This window comes from Microcaecilia unicolor, chromosome 7 (assembly GCF_901765095.1).
Source record: "Microcaecilia unicolor chromosome 7, aMicUni1.1, whole genome shotgun sequence".
Taxonomy (NCBI): Eukaryota; Metazoa; Chordata; class Amphibia; order Gymnophiona; family Siphonopidae; genus Microcaecilia; species Microcaecilia unicolor.
In genome coordinates this window covers 21,860,738-21,878,327 of record NC_044037.1, presented here as the reverse complement: position 1 = coordinate 21,878,327, position 17,590 = coordinate 21,860,738, and the positions used below count along the sequence as shown (strand labels likewise).

General features: G+C 42.3%; 1 protein-coding gene across 1 annotated transcript in view; it reads right to left on the bottom strand.

Moving 5' to 3' along the window:
- Positions 1 to 17,590, bottom strand: part of SMARCA1 (SWI/SNF related, matrix associated, actin dependent regulator of chromatin, subfamily a, member 1) — a 130,155-nt gene that overhangs the window by 14,998 nt on the left and 97,567 nt on the right. The window contains exons 21-22 of the mRNA XM_030210659.1: positions 11,319 to 11,437; positions 1,616 to 1,828 (exon numbers count right to left, since the gene is read on the bottom strand). Coding sequence (XP_030066519.1) covers positions 1,616 to 1,828; positions 11,319 to 11,437 — 332 coding nt within the window. The remainder of the gene's footprint in view (positions 1 to 1,615; positions 1,829 to 11,318; positions 11,438 to 17,590) is intronic.

The window sequence follows — 17,590 nt, the reverse complement described above, 5'->3', positions numbered from 1 at the left end:
GCCCGCCATTTATCTTCCTAATTCTTATTCTGAGTATAAAAGATCCATATGAAAGTCATGCTTCTAATGGAAAATTTAAAAAAGGATCCGTCACCATTAACGTTTATATCAAAGTTTGCTTAATGACCCTCTGATGTTTTACTGAAAACACAAGCTGTTTCAGACAGGGAGCAAAACAAATACACCACCATGATAAAACTTCAAGAACAATGAAAAAAAATCTAAAGAACAATGTTACAAAAACCACACATGCAACGCCATGCTGAATCAGACTGAGGTCCATCAAGCCCAGCATCCTGTCTCTGACAGTGGCCAGTTCAGGTCACGAGTACCTGGTAAATCCCACAACGTCTCATAACTCGTTTCCACTACAATACTAGGTTGTCCTTACATAATTAGTCATGGAATTACTCTTCATATCATTAGACTAATCCGCACACATCTAAATATCAAACCAACTAACATTTATTAACTAACAAGGATGTTACTTTCATACACAATAAATACACAACTCATACTATTCAACAAGTGTAATGCCTATACACATATTATGCTACCTGAATGCAATAAACATTCTTTTTTTTTTTTTTTTTTGTTACATTTGTACCCCGCGCTTTCCCACTCATGGCAGGCTCAATGCAGCTTACATGGGGCAATGGAAGGTTAAGTGACTTGCCCAGAGTCACAAGAAGCTGCCTGTGCCTGAAGTGGGAATTGAACTCAGTTCCTCAGTTCCCCAGGACCAAAGTCCACCACCTTAACTACTAGGCCACTTCTCCACTCCACTCTCCCCACTCAAAGTGGCTTAAACCATGTCCAACAAATAACTGTTATTATAACTACAAACAGCACTATAGCCACATTTTGGATAAATGACTATGATTCCAGTCCACTTAGAGGCATATTTTCAAAGCACTTAGCCTTCCAAAGTTCCATAGGTTTCTGTGGAACTTTGGAAGGCTAAGTCCTTTGAAAATATGCCTCTTAGTGTCCAATTTATCCAATGCTGTCTTCAAGCAGCCGAATCACATTCCGCCTTCAAGGCAATCAGAAGCTGAACTTCTGCTGATGATTTACACATATTCCAACAGTGAGTCAAAATCTTTCCTCGGTCTCAACACAGGCCGTGTTTCTTATTACTTCATCAGGAGACCCTGACCAGCCTCATTTAAACGTCAGGTACATCTCCAGTTACTCCAGCTTCCGGCGTATTGATATCATCACAATGAATCAGGTGAAACACAGCCTGCGTTGAGACTGAGGAAAGATTTTGTTGAATAGTATGAGTTGTGTATTTACTGTGTATGACAGTAACATCCTTGTTAGCTAATAAATGTTAATTGGTTTGATAACTCGTTTCCAGGGATAAACTATGGCTTTCCTAAATCTACCTGGCTAATGATTTTTTTTTTTTTACTTTTCTTTTAGAAACTTGTCCCAATCTTTCTTGAATTGTTTGGCAACAATTAAGCATTGTATGAAGAGATATATTCAAAAGGTTTGTTTTTAGTTTGTTATTTTCATAGTGTGTCCTCTTATTTTAGGGTTATTTGAAAGGTTAAACAACTAATGGGAAAAAACCTCATACTGCACATCTATGAAAGCTGATACTTACCATTGCAGTCCTTGACTTGATAAACCAATCAAATCTAAACTGAGGAGCATTGCGTACACACTGTCTTAGCTCTTCATACACATTTTCTTTATCAAAGCCCATCTTATGTAACATGCAGATTAAGAAGCGATCTTCTTCTTCTGTATAGTTTTTGCCTTTGTTTGTTCCATATTGAATTCGTAGCTGGTGGAATGGGGCCTTGTACCTTGCAATCTGGATGGAATACAAGAAGACGTGCATTATTGTTTTCCATCTGGCATGCACAAATATTTTGCCAGATCTTAAGATGAGATAGGAATGTCCTATGAATGCAGCTTACTGTTGTACTGGCAGAAGAATGGGTTTCTGGTACTTGACAATAGGTGCGAGGGTTAAATGAAAAGTAAGGCCTCTACCTCTATATAACTTGTTTAAATAAAGATTTTGTAATGAATAAAAAACGAAATTAATACTTGAAACTTGCTTTTATTACATTTATTAACTTTTCAACATTGTTGCCAATATTTGTTACACGCTTCTGCCAACGATGGACACTTTTTGAAAGCTGTCGTGAAAGAACTGCACATCTTCTCTCTTCAACCAGTTGCTCACAGTCCTTTCCACCTCTTCATTCAAATCAAACAGATGTCCGAAAGATATTCCTTCAATTTTCAAAAAAGATGGAAATTGAACGGTACTACATCTGAGCTGTATGGCAGATGGGGTAAGACTGAGACCCATCTTCACAACTACTTCTGTTGTGTTTCATGCTGTGTGAGGCCTAGCATTGTCATGTTGCAACAACATTTCCTTCTTGTGCTTTCAAATTCTTCCTAATCCTTTTGAGTGATCCTCCAATTGTACTTTACGAGTTGTCAAACTTTCTCGTGTGAGACTTGTCCATTGCTGTCACGGGTCATCCACTTCATTTTTGATCACACAAATGAGCCCTTCCCAGTTCACAATCTTTATAATTTTTGGCTCAGCAACACTTGGAGGGGCATAATTGAACGAAAACGCCTATCTCCATGGGCGTTTATCTCCGAGAACGGGTCCGTGAAGGGGCGGACCCAACCGTATTTTTGAAAAAAATAGACGCCCATATGTTATTCGCTAATTTGTGAGCTGGGCGTTTTTGTTATTCAGTGATAATGGAAAATGAAAGCGCCCAGCTCAAAAACGAATACATCCAAGGCATTTGTTCGTGGGAGGGGCCATGATTCGTAGTGCACTAGTCCCCCTCACATGCCAGAACACCAACCGGGCACCCTAGGGGGCACTTTTACAAAACAAAAAAAAAAGGTAAAAGAGCTCCCAGGTGCATAGCACCCTTCCCTTGTGTGTTGAGCCTCCCATATCCCCCTCAAAACCCACTGCCCACAAGTCTACACCATTACTATAGCCCTAAGGGGTGAAGGGGGGCACCTACATGTGGGTACAGTGGGTTTGGGGGGGTTGGACGACTAACGCATTAAGCAGCACAATTGTAACAGGTAGGGGGGGATGGGCCTGGGTCCACCTGCCTGAAGTCCACTGCACCCCCTAATAAGTGCTCCAGTAACCTGCATACTGCTGCCAGGGAGGTGGGTATGACATTTGAGGGTGAAAATAAAAAGTTGTGAAACGTCATATTTTGTGCTGGGAGGGGGTTTGTGACCACTGGGGAAGTCAGGGGAGGTCATCCCCGATTCCCTCCAGTGGTCATCTGGTCATTTAGGGCACTTTTTGGGGCCTTATTCGTGGAAAAACAGGGTCCAGGAAAAGTGCCCTAAATTCTCGCTAAAATCGCATATTTTTCTTCCATTATCGGCGAAAGGGCGCCCATCTCTGTTCGCCCGATAACCACGCCCCAGTTCCGCCTTCGACACGCCTTCGACACGCCCCCGTCAACTTTGTCCGCATCCGCGACGGAGTGCAGTTGAAAGCGTCCAAATTCGGCTTTTGATTATACCGCGTTATTCGTTTTTGTGAGATAAACGCCCATCTCCCGATTTAGGTCGGAACTTGGGCGTTTTTCTCGTTCGATTATAAGCTGGATAGTATTCACATCAACAAAAGCAGCTGTGAATTTCATTTGGAGGGACTCCTTCAACAGTCAGAAATTCTATCATGGTACATTGCTTAAATCGTACCCACACGTGCTCACTGCATGCTTCCATTTCACAAGCAATAACAAAACAGCATCTTCACACAGACTAGAGAGTTGCACAGGGACAGAAATCTTACCCATCCCCGCCCATCCCTGCTAGAATCTCACCCGTCCCCACTGGAATCTTACCCATCCCGCAAATATTTAACCCATCCCAACCCATCCCCGCAAGAATTTAACCCATCCCCACAAGAATTTAATGGTACATAAAAGAAAATTCTGGTCAGCTCCCTCAGTCTCTCTCTGGATTTGAACCACATCACTGTAGGCAAGGAAGGAATGGAAGCTGAAACTTAGAACACTCTGGTGTGCACGTTAAGATTTGTCTCTGATTTCTGGCACTGTGTGCTGAGAGGTCACCACATGCACGAGCCAGTAGGTCAGGTGTCAGACCTGAGGTCTGCGCATCAGCCCGGGAGCAAAGAGGATTAATTGTAACATAGTGACAGCAAATAAAGACCTGAACGTCCATCCAATCTGCCCAACAGTCACACTCATTATCAATTCATGATTAAATCAACAAGTGTGATATTATATACTTTCTTTCGTGGTTCTGGAACATAGACCATAGAAGTCTATCTGGCCCTATACTTATGTTCCAACTGCTGGAGTGCTCGTTGAAGCCCACTCCAGTCTATTCATCTTCTCATTTGTGGGATACAGACTGTAAAACTCTGACCAGCACTGTCCTTATGTTCCAGCCACTGAAGTTGCTGTTTAAGCCCTTTCTAGCCCATCCTAAACCAGACTGCCATATATTAGACACAGACCATACAAGTCTGCCCGGTAGCGGCCCTAGTTAATCACAGCCAGAGTCGCCATCTAAGCATCACTTGACACATCCACACACATGCAGCCATTTAAGGTTAGGATTTTTATAACTTCCATTTTCTAATTAGAGATCCTCTGTGTTCATCCCAAGCCTTTTTGAATTCCATCATCATTTGTGTCTCTACCACCTTCTTAATGAAAGACTTTGCACATTTGTGCTGTTAAAGCAAGGAGGAAGAGGAGGAGGAGGAGACAGCACTCAAGGTACTCGGTAGATGAGAGGCTGATGCAGTGCAGCTTACACTTCCACGGGAACCCCGCAGAACTGCTTCCATCTCCGTGGGAACCCCGCAGGACCTGCTTCCGTTCCCACGGGAACCCCGCAGAACTACTTCTGTCCCTGCGGGAATCTTCCCGTGCAGCTCTCTAACACAGACACTGCTCACCAACTTAAGTGAAGAGATTTCAAAGAACAAGTGAACATGTGCAGTGTACTGCCATCTGTTGATGAATTATAGAGGTGGAGACATTATTTTTCAGTCAACCCTCAGTTTCTTTGTTATTGATTTAACTGAAAAAAAACCCAAAACTGTTTGCTCAGTTTCAAGTTAAATGCCCTTTTTATTTAGAGCTGCACTAGAACACAGAACATTCAGCAAACATCTTCTCTTGGTAAATCGGAAGTACTGTGGTCTGTATAACATACCATTCATATAATCAGTAACATAAGGCAAATAGTAACATAATGTTAATCTCACAGGCAAACCAATGAGTATGTAGAACTGCAGTAAAAATAAACCAGTCAGTATTCAACATCGGGTAAGGGGGTACACTGTTGGAGGGCCCAATTTCCTTTTGGAACAAGGGGGTTCATACATGTGGGGATACCGCAATATTCTTTCAGGGGGGAGATATGGGAACCAGAATCAGATTGGAAGGGTTGGATCTGGCCAGATACACTTATGGTTAAAACCATAATTACACTCTATATGTATCATTAGAATGCATGAAATGTCACTGGAACACACAGATATGATCTTGAATGCATAACTTTTTTTTTTTTTTTTTTTTAACTGATTTTAACGTTCCTGAAAATGAAAAAAAATACATCAATGCAATTCAGCTAATTACAGCATAATCTATCTATTCCAGTGACCTTTAATGATTTTGTAAGGATCAACTGTGTTTTTTACATGCCGAGACACATCCAATGATGCTTTTATGTAAAATAAAAAAAACCTAGATTTTACTCTCTCATCCATTTTCAAACATCACTTTTGGATATGTTTAGGCTTTTAAACAGAGTTTGGTTGTGCTTTTGAAAAACTATATAAGTTTGCACTTTGTCTGAGTTGGTCATGTAACCTCTAGCAAGTGCATAAGGGTGTCTGCACTTCATGGTAGATTTTAGATGTAGCATAACCTGAGATTGAGGAACAGAGTTTGGTGAGCCATCCTTTGTTTTTATTCAGGAGTATAATCTATGTATCAGTTTTTGTTTGATTAAACTAGTTTTATTCATTCTTGTAGCTATAGTAGTAGTAGTAGTATTACCAGTTTGGTGGTAGCTAGATTTTACATTGGTCTGGGTAGGTATTAATCATGGTTTTTATTTTATTCAACAGTACCCTTTTGCAACTTCTTAGCACATACCCATCTTTAACTTATTTTTTTGAATGAGTTGTTTTAAGACATTCCCAGAGGGGGCGTTTTGTGGCTGTGATATGGGCAGTGTTACTTGATGAACATTTTTTTGACAATAGCAAAACGTCCGGAATTAGATCTCCTTTAAAAGCATCTAGGGTAAGGGTAATCTTGTCTTTAGACCCATGTGTGATTTTGCGAGTTGGAGAGGTGGAAGTGGTTGCTTGTGAGAAAGAGAGAGTTGCTGAGTGCTTTTGTTACCTTTGAGTGTTTGCCCCAGTCTGAACTTTTGACCCTCATATTTCCTGCCTTGCTTCCTCTGTCTCTCGCCTCAACTGCTATCCCCCCTCCCCCCAGCCACACCCATCCCTTCCTCTGTATCTGGCCCCCTGCCCCTTCCCTCACCAAACCCCCACACCTTCCATTATACCTCCCTACCTGCTTGTCCTTTGTCTCTCCTATTTGCCCACTCCCAGTTTGTCACTGTGCTCTGTGTTGAAGTTGTGAATGTGACAACTGTTTGGTGGTGGAAGAGTGAGTGCTTAGTGCTGCGGCTGTGTGTGTCAGGACTGTTTGTTGGTGGTGGGACAGTCAGTGTTTTGGGCAGCTGGAGTGTATCTCACAACTGTGTGCTGGTGCTGGGTCTCACGAGGTGCAGTAGTTGGAGGTGTAAACAGAGGTATTTCTGGGGTCAGTGGATTGCACCTGTGGTGGTGGGACACCTTCATGGCAATCATGGATGTGCTAAATGCTTTGGTGGCTCACATCTTGCTGGAGGTCGATGAGAATTTGGAGGAGAGGTCCTGGAGGAGATATCCCTATCAGAGTGTCTTCATGCCTCACACCCACTTCCTGGACCTCACTGACCAGGAATGCCTTACTAGGTCCTGCTTTGACAGGGCTGCCATACAGCACCTCTGTGACCAGCTACAGGACATGCAGGAGTTGGACTAGAATATCAGCTTGCAGATAAACTAGTCCAACTACCTGTTTCAGGGCAGCCCTCAGCTTCTGTGCCAGGGGGCTGTTCCAGCATCCTTTCTTCCCCCTCTAGTGGAGTGGTGCCTTGTGTGTGTATAAGATTTGCAATTGAGATCAACATATCCTACATGACTTTCATAGTGGTGCAGCTAGCTATTAGGAGGCAGGGACAGAACTGGGGACAGCTGTTGTTACCTGGGGGACATGTTTGAAGTGTGGCATCAATGAGATGACATAGCAGGGAACCCCAGAGGCAATGACAGAATGCAAAAAGACGTGGGATAAATACAGAGAATCCCTTTCTAGCAAGAGAATGGGAAAAACAAAAAACAAATTACAGAGGGGTATAGCCTGCGCGGAGAGACAGGCACAATCCTAAACAATGGCACAGAGAAGGTAACCTGCATGTTCTACACAGAACTGCAGGTATGATTCTAGCTACCTTGCTGGGCAGACAAGATAGTTTTATCTGCCATCTATTACTATGTTACTATGGAATGCAATCCCTTCTCTTTTTCCAGCAATGGAATGGGCCCGTAAGCGGGTTCCTTGATAAGAAATTCCACCTCAATACTCTCGGTGGGTAATTTGGAGGAATGTTTTCTAACTGCTGACAGTAACTTTTCCAGATGATTTTTAGAACCCTCCGATCTTAGGTTATAAGGGGACATAGCGTTACAAAAAATTTCAGCCTCTCTTGTACTGGAAGGTCATCCAGAACAGCTACAGGGACTGAAGTTATGCTCTGCTGGAACCAGCCAAAATCTCGTCCCTGGTTTTGACTGTGGGGCTAATTGAGGCTTCTGGGCCCTCAGCTGTCTTGTGCGAAAATGAGGTCCCTGCGTTGTTTGGGAGGAGCAAAGGTGGAGGATACCTACACCTAGTAGGATCTCTGTCACCCTCCATTGTAAACCTCCTAGAAGAGGAAGCTGATTCAGAAGTGGGCCTGGAGAGGGTTTGAGTGTTGCCTGATGAGAGCAGCAACTTCCTGCACCTTATCACCAAAGAGATTCTCTCCACAGCATAGCATAGCTTCTCTTGCGAATCTGGCTTGAGGTCTGAGGCCTGTAGCCATGCAATTGTACAAGTGCCAAGCCACACTGAGGAGGCTCTTAATCAAGTACCAAAAATATCCATCGGTCACATGGACCATGTATTTTCTAGTCTCCTTTCCCTTGGCTACTAGCAAACAGAGTTCATAAGTACATAAGTAGTGCCATACTGGGAAAGACCAAAGGTCCATCTAGCCCAGCATCCTGTCACCGACAGTGGCCAATCCAGGTCAAGGGCACCTGGCACGCTCCCCAAACGTAAAAACATTCCAGACAAGTTATACCTAAAAATGCGGAATTTTTCCAAGTCCATTTAATAGCGGTCTATGGACTTGTCCTTTAGGAATCTATCTAACCCCTTTTTAAACTCCGTCAAGCTAACCGCCCGTACCACGTTCTCCGGCAACGAATTCCAGAGTCTAATTACACGTTGGGTGAAGAAAAATTTTCTCCGATTCATTTTAAATTTACCACACTGTAGCTTCAACTCATGCCCTCTAGTCCTAGTATTTTTGGATAGCGTGAACAGTCGCTTCACATCCACCCGATCCATTCCACTCATTATTTTATACACTTCTATCATATCTCCCCTCAGCCGTCTCTTCTCCAAGCTGAAAAGCCCTAGCCTTCTCAGCCTCTCTTCATAGGAAAGTCGTCCCATCCCCACTATCATTTTCGTCGCCCTTCGCTGTACCTTTTCCAATTCTACTATATCTTTTTTGAGATACGGAGACCAGTACTGAACACAATACTCCAGGTGCGGTCGCACCATGGAGCGATACAACGGCATTATAACATCCGCACACCTGGACTCCATACCCTTCCTAATAACACCCAACATTCTATTCGCTTTCCTAGCCGCAGCAGCACACTGAGCAGAAGGTTTCAGCGTATCATCGACGACGACACCCAGATCCCTTTCTTGATCCGTAACTCCTAACGCGGAACCTTGCAAGACGTAGCTATAATTGGGGTTCCTCTTACCCACATGCATCACTTTGCACTTGTCAACATTGAACTTCATCTGCCACTTGCACGCCCATTCTCCCAGTCTCGCAAGGTCCTCCTGTAATCGTTCACATTCCTCCTGCGACTTGACGACCCTGAATAATTTTGTGTCATCGGCGAATTTAATTACCTCACTAGTTATTCCCATCTCTAGGTCATTTATAAATACATTAAAAAGCAACGGACCCAGCACAGACCCCTGCGGGACCCCACTAACTACCCTCCTCCACTGAGAATACTGGCCACGCAATCCTACTCTCTGCTTCCTATCTTTCAACCAGTTCTTAATCCATAATAATACCCTACCTCCGATTCCATGACTCTGCAATTTCTTCAGGAGTCTTTCGTGCGGCACTTTGTCAAACGCCTTCTGAAAATCCAGATATACAATATCAACCGGCTCCCCATTGTCCACATGTTTGCTTACCCCCTCAAAAAAATGCATTAGATTGGTGAGGCAAGACTTCCCTTCACTAAATCCGTGCTGACTTTGTCTCATCAGTCCATGTTTTTGTATATGCTCTGCAATTTTATTCTTAATAATAGCCTCCACCATCTTGCCCGGCACCGACGTCAGCCTTCTCCCGAGGCAAAGTGTCATAAACTCCACTAAACTGCACAAAATGTTCAAACGAGATGTGAGAACAGCATTCCCAAAAAATTTCTTTCCAAAGGACTCCAAGGTCCTTGTCACTCTCCCTGGGGGCACCAAAGATTGAGTCTTTGTACTCTGGGCTCCTCTGAGTATGGAATTAACCCCCATGGAATGGTGAGGAATCTATAGCTTATCGAATTCAGAAGACTTTTGGCCTTCAACCTTCTTATTAATAGGAGGTACCAAGAGAGTGTTACCCACATTCTCAGTTGCAATTCCTTCAGCACTCTGTGAATAGGTACCGTCACAGCTTCCTTAGGGTGGGTCAAGGAATTGGAGGATATCCAGTGTTTCTGCCCTAGGTTCCTCCTATGTCTGAAGCTGGAGAGCTGTTCCTCTGCAGGGCTCCTTTGGATGACATCACCCACATGTGAGGATATCAGTATCCTGCTTGTCCTCAGAGAAAGAACACTAAATGGAGATTACAAGAATATATATTCCAGTACTACAGCAGAATCTGGCATTCCTGGAAGAGGATTTTAATATTGCCAGTGCTGAATCAGATCTTCACTCCCAGTCCTCACAATAACTTCCTTGTATGGAAATCTCAGACATGTTTATTCATTAAAGAAAGGCTGAAAAACCTGACCCGCTGGCAGCCCTCAAGGACCGGAAGCGAAGAACAAGAAGTTACCGTGACACGCTGCTTCATCACAAATAAATAAATAAATCTGCTTCTGAACTGCCATAGGTTTACATGCATTTGTTTCTAAAACACATCTTGGGGGTAATGATCAATTGCTCGCTTAAAGTTGGGCACCAGGATAATGTGCGCCGAGTGCGAATTCTATATTGTCAATTGTGTGCACAATTGCTGTGATAAAATACTAGCACGCTAGCTAAATAGTGTAAATGCTTGCACCTAACTGTAGGCAGTTAGGCAGGTAACTATAAGTATTCCATAAGATGTGCGTGTCAGTACCAGGCACACCCCCAACCAAACTAAGCCCCTCCCAGTAATGGAAATTGAGTGTACATTTTGTAGAATATCAAGAGCAGTTATATGCATAACTGCTAATTAGTGCCAACTGCCACCAATTAACGCCTATTGATAATTGGTTAACACTTAGTGATAATTGGTTAACACCAATTATCCTCTAACTATTCAAGTAAGTTACATGTGTAACTGACTTTATTCTATAACTTGGGTACACAAGTTTATAGAATGAGGGGGCTTCTGTGCATGTCTGCATTTTCTTGTTGCTCTTTTAACATTATCAATATCATAATATTCCAAAATTTGTTTTATTTAATGTTAAGCATCTTTTATGATGGAAACTTCATTTGTGAAACTGCACAATTTTTACTGCAGTGTAAAAAAAAGAATGTAAAAGACTAGCAGTGTACATGATGTAAGGCCAAAGTAGAAAGGCCCACAAACTGAATGTTATGAAAAGTACCAAAAGAGTTTAGAAGCAGGTCAAGAAATTTGTTGAAAAAAAAGGTACTTTGCAAAATTGTTACTTTGGCATCCAGAGCTTTTTTGATGCTGATCCTCCTTTGAATTCTTGCCTCTCCTCTCTCAATCTGAGCCATAATTTTCTCAATGTCCTGAAGTTCGTTGCAACGTTCCCAGAAAACGGCTGCAAAACAAAGATGCAATTTTTTTTTTTTTTTTTTAACAGAAAAGCAATAAATAAACCACACAATGCACCTGACATCAGCTGGATACTGCTAGAACTCACTCTAGTGACTACAGCTCATTTAATGCAAGACGGCAACTCTCAAATACAGAAATTGTCATCCCACAAGCAAAAAGAATATATTTTACTGTCTGGAGAAGTCCACTATGATGCACTCACAAATAGAATAGAATACTATTCAACCCTGAAAGGCAGCAATTCAGAAACATGCATGTAAGCACTGAGATGCTGAGGAGACTGCTGAAGCATCCATGGTGAATTAATGCGCAAGACTTACTGGTCTGATGTGATCTTGGTAGAACCAAGACAAACACCCGCATCTAGGAACCACCTAGAAATGGACTTGCTGCCTTCAATTGGGAAGAATGGGCTCGGACAGAGGAGCTGGGTCCTCCATCCTTTGACTTCCAAGAACCTCAAAAGAAATGAAATCTCCCTTTCTGCTTATCCAAAAGGGAGGTACCTGGTTTCTCAGTATTTTACTTGGATTCCTTAAAACAAACCTGTCCAGCATTTCCACTGAAGGCAGCCTGAGGCTTCTTCTGGCAAGCGCTGAGGTTTTAGTTACGAGATCTTTGACTATTAAGTCCTCTCTAAAGAAGAGCCCTCCCTCTTTAAACTGGGCCTAATGAGGTGAACCTTGCAGGCAATATTGCTGATCAAGGACATAGCCACAGTAAATCACTGTGCCATTATAAATATTCCCTCTAAGATATTCAGGAGTCTATCACCTACAGTCCTGTCAGTGGGGGGGGGGGGGGGGGTGTTGTTTGAATATCACATTTTCAATAGGAAGGTACTGGTAAGTTCTGCGGGCAACCTGCCTTTCCCTAGCGATTGGAAACACAATATTGAAGCATCACCCCTCCACTGGCAGGAATGCAGTTGGAGAACTCCCATAGAGCTCTGAGGCAACATTGGCCATGAATACCATGAACAAAATTCTAGGCCAAAAAGATTGCTCCCACTTCCAGTCAAACCATCTTTGGTGGTTGTCACATCTGTCCCAACAAGGCCCCAGATAACATAGCCTCTGCAGACTGCAGTTGCTGAGACAGAGCCATTGAGTCAAAAGCCTGCTTCAACAATGCCTTCAATCTTCCAGTTTTGAGGATCCCAAATGGCTGTGCCCCTCTGTTTTGGTCACAACCATGCCCAAAAAAGAAGACAGAGCACACAAACTTTCCCAAAGATAAATGCAGTTTATTTACAGCAGTACCACACCTTTTAAAAGCAAATGCAATATATTTAAAACTTATAATACATCACCGCAACAAATGACTACATCCTGGCTCAGTCACTTCATTCAACTTAGGCTGGGAGAGTCCCTCTGACCAGCAGGCAAAATCAGGAGTGATGTTACGGGAATTCTCAGACAGTTCATCAATCCCAGAAAAGAAACTTTACTACTACTCATTTCTATAGCACTACCAGACGTACGCAGCACATTACACATTATATGCAGGTACTTTCCTTGTCCCTAGAGGGCTCACAATCTAAGTTTTTTTTGTAACTGGGGCAATGGAGGGTTAAGTGATTTGCACAAGGTCACAAGGAGCTGCACTGGGAATTGAACCTAGGTTGCCAAGATCAAAGTCCACTGCACTAACCATTAGGCTACTCCTCCACTTTGACTTCTAGAATTCTGCTATCTAGTTAAATAAGTGTTTCTTCCCAATTCACATCCTGTCTGTCTGGGTCAGCCGGCAATGACCGGGATGAGAAATGCTTTGCTTAATTCCTTCTATGAGTTTTCCTCTCAAATCAGTATATACTGCATGATCTGAACAACTTATACAACGTAAAACAACAGAGTATGTGCAAATACAAGAGTCAATTAGAAGACAGCAGATGTTCTAAAGGTCGGCTGACATTTTACATAGTGTAAGCCAGAGAGCAGCGGACAATAATCTAGATTACCAACCACTACACCATCTCACTGTAATAGCAGCATGTATCACCATCACCAGACAATTTATTTGGGCTCTCCTTATCCTCTTTAGGAATCGAATATAGTCTCTCGAGAATCTTGTCATTCTTGAGATCTTACTATTGAGCTTCCTATTCCCTAATAGCCTTGGTAAAAAGAATTAGAGGGTCTCTTTGGCCCTTCTAAAATTGGATCCCCTTCCAATTCCTCCTTGATCTTCTTCTCCAAGATCTGTAAAGAGTCTGTCATATAAGCAATTTAGGAGAACAACTCATCCTTCCTGAATAAATAATATCTAATTAATTACTCTGCAGAGGGCAGGTCCCCATTCTCAGTGTCCTCGCTCCTAGGGGTCACCATACTCCCCCTACAAAGAGTACAAGGGGGATCCTGGGTCTTAGAAGGGATCACCGCAATTAAAGACCTATCTAGCCAAACTATGTTCTTTGGGGCCACTTCCAGAGAAGAAACTTGATCCAGGGAGGATAGGATGAATTCTGTTTAGAAAAAAAAAATCATTTTGGTTATCTGCAAGGTGCAGAAAGCCTGAAAAACACTTTAAACGCCAATGAGAAGTAGCTTCCCATGGATCCTGAATCAAGGAAGTCATGTATTACTTCCATGAACTGTACTCACCCCACTTCAGGGGACCAAATGAAGGAAAACAAGAAAAATCTGAAAGGCTCAGGCCTGCTTCCAATGTGGCCAATGCAAACTCTCCCTCTAGCAGAAAACCTATTGTAACTGAAAAGGCTCCAACTGCTTTTCTTGACAACACTAGGCCTGGATTTCCCTGTGGCTCAATGATAGTAGGGCACACTCTCTCCCCAGACTCCTTCACATTACATGAGAGGAAATAGGAGATGGCTGAACTAACAGCTACTGCATCTTCAGCAGCTCCTGTTTCAATAGTCCAATATACCTGACTGCCCACAAGACCACCATTAGCTGGGACTGTTGTAGCTTTAATTAGAGGCAAGGCTGCATCAAACCTGCTACTTACTCTCTTTGTTTTCTTAAGGCAGTTTTATGCCAAGCACATGGTACTTTCTAGTTTCCATATGGAGAAAGGAGTCAGGAGTGAAGGAGGGGCTTACTCATGACATTAACGAAATATCCTCACAAACTGTTGGAAGAACAGTACTCACAAAAGTCACGAGGCAAACACAACAGTGCAGTCAACAAGAAAACAACCAAACTCTTCCATGTCTTTTATTGTGAACCTTCACTTGACTAGACTCGAAACGGGCCCTGTTTCAGCTATAGGGCCTACATCAAATGTCTGAACAAGAATTGGTGTGAATGTAAAATTCAGTCAAATGTCAACATGCTCAGTAGCAAGAAATCCAGTTCTAATGTCAGTCTGGAGTTTGACTGAATTTTACATTCACACAGATTCATGTTCAGACTCCTGATGCAGGCATCACAGTGTTCCCCCACCATGCTCGACAGTCAGTTTGAACCAGAGTATAGAACAGCACTGAAAGGAGACTCAAAAATTCTTGAACCAAAATCTTCTTTAATGCAGTAATCAAATGTGCTGCACAAGAGCTTTTGCATTAGATACTAGGAGTCTGTTCTCAACCAGCTCTCTCTCCATGCAAAAGAAACTGGGAGATTTCAGCAACACGCTGAGTAGTAATGCTGTTTATACTTTCACACTGTTAAAATCTTGATGAAATCACAATGGCTTGAAGGAATCATGCAACAAAAATACAACATAAGTAGTTTCAGTTCCTAGAGGTAACATGCTGCAAACTGTTACGTACCTCATGAAAAGAGAAAGGGAGGGCAACTTGCCCAGCATGCTTAGAGAACAAGGCAAGTCAATAGAAAAAGCTGCATAAGACACAGGAAGCTGGACATGTACTCTGACAGAGACTACAAGATTGTAGGGACTTGTAGTCTTAATATTATACAACCGCATTTCCTGCCTCCATGCAAGTATTGTCATCACCTTCTCAACAGCATAAGATGGCAGCAGCTCAGCAAATTTCAATGTTGCAAGGCACCGAACATCAGGAATGCTGGTAGCAACTGGTGGTTTTTTGTATAATAAACTGCTATTGCTGAGAGGTGATGTGGGCTCCCGGCACTCTACTCCCTTCCAGCATCAGTTCCCCTTAATTCTGTTCCACCATATTCCCAATGCTCCCTACCCACTCATCTTCTGTCACAACAGGCCCTGCAATCTCTCTTCACCCTGCCCTCAGCGTTGTACCATGAGATCATAGAACAACGTATGCTTGCATGCACCCTGTCCTACAGAAGTTCTTGCCTCTATGCACTTTGAGAGTCCAAAAAAAAAAAAAAAAAAAAAAAAGAATACTGTTAGATGCTAGTGACCTCCTCGTCAAGAATGTTGGTTTCTCAACCCAGTCCTCAGGGATCCCCAAAGCCAGTCTGGTTTTCAGGATATCTACAATGAATATGCATGAGATAAATTTGCATGCACATAGTCAGAAAATGGGGCTTTTGCTGAGTTATGATCCTTGAATATATTAAATTTTTACCTTACACTTAATTACTTGCTTTCTTCATAAGCAAGCTTAGGCAAGTTACATATTCAGCTACAGCTAATAAGTCCCTACCCAAAGGGCAGTGGGCTGAGAAATTGGGGAAATGGGTTTGATTCCCACTGCAGCTCCTTAACCCTCCATTGCTCCAGGTACAACAAGTTAGATTGTGAACCCACTAGAGACAGAGAAAGTACCTGCAGCATATACTAAATGTGAACTGCTTTGATTGTAACACAGACAGGCAATATATCAAATCCCATTACCCTTTGCTCAGTGACCCTGACTTCTCAGTCTGTTGCCTTAACTACTAGACTTCTCCCTCAATCCATTTTTGACTTACATGGCCCTCAGTATGGCCATTACTCATAATGTATCTACTTGAAAACAAGGTAACAGAACCTGAAAGCTGCAAAGGAAAAGGTCTTCTACACAGATGGGCTACTTAACAGCAAACTGTAATTTTAGAAAAACACTGCACCTTAATTTAAAACATTTCTATTTGCACCATTCACTCAACTGGAGTGTACAGAGCAGATTACAAAAAGATAAATATCCAACAAAAAAACAAAATTCTAAAAACTAAAATAATTAAAATCTTACAGCAAATAAAACAGAAAGACATGACTGAAAGGCAGCCTCTGTTCAATTATAGCAACGCACTCATAATAACCAGCTTCTGTGTAATGTACAGTATTTCAAAACACGTAGCAAACACTAAAAATGTTATTGTTGTTAAGTCAGTTTTACTGTTGCTTATAATTCTAGCAAACACAATTGGAGAAATTAGGTCTTACCTGCTAATTTTCTTTCCCAAATTTCCGGAAAAAACTAAAAAAAACTTGTTCAGAAAGGCATATCCCACCGACCCAACATAGGCACCAGAGTACCTGCTACACAACAAAACCAAGAAAGTTACGGACACACCCCAATGCCCCCCTCCTCCCCCTTAATGTTCCCCCAATGTATTTACCATATATGAACCTTATTCTACCACAACCACACCTGTGCTTATTCACACCTTGTATTTGTTCATACCGGAACTGGCGATCGCCGTTACGGAACTATGTAAGCTACATTGAGCCTGCAAATAGGTGGGAAACTGTGGGATACAAATGTAACAAATAAATAAAATAAATACTGCTGACGGATCAAGAGAGACTAGCAAAGCAATTTTTACCCTTTCCAAGTTACTATGAAGTTCACTTAGTAGAGCAGTGAGCACCGTCTCTGTACTAAAGTTGGCACGAAAGCCAGATTGAGGAGGGTGTAAAACACTGATAGACTCAGTATAAGTAGAAAGTTAAGAACCACTGACTCCACACCTTTAAAAAAAAAAAAGGATAGATTTGAGACTGGTTGATAATATTTGGCTGTATCGGATCAAGATCTGATTTTTTTCAGAATAAACTTAACTCAATGGGACTGGTAAATTACCGGATGTCAGACTATTAATAAGACTAGAATGAAGACACGGAAGCAGACCTATGGATGGTTGTTTCAGCCAGCTCGAAGGGATAGGATCCAAAGAACAGAAAGTAATATGCAGGTATCTCACTATTTTGGAAAAAGATTCCAGAGGAGGAAGATTAAAAGAAGTCCCAAGTAGCAGACTGAGCTGTAATAGATAAATGTGTGGAGAAGTGG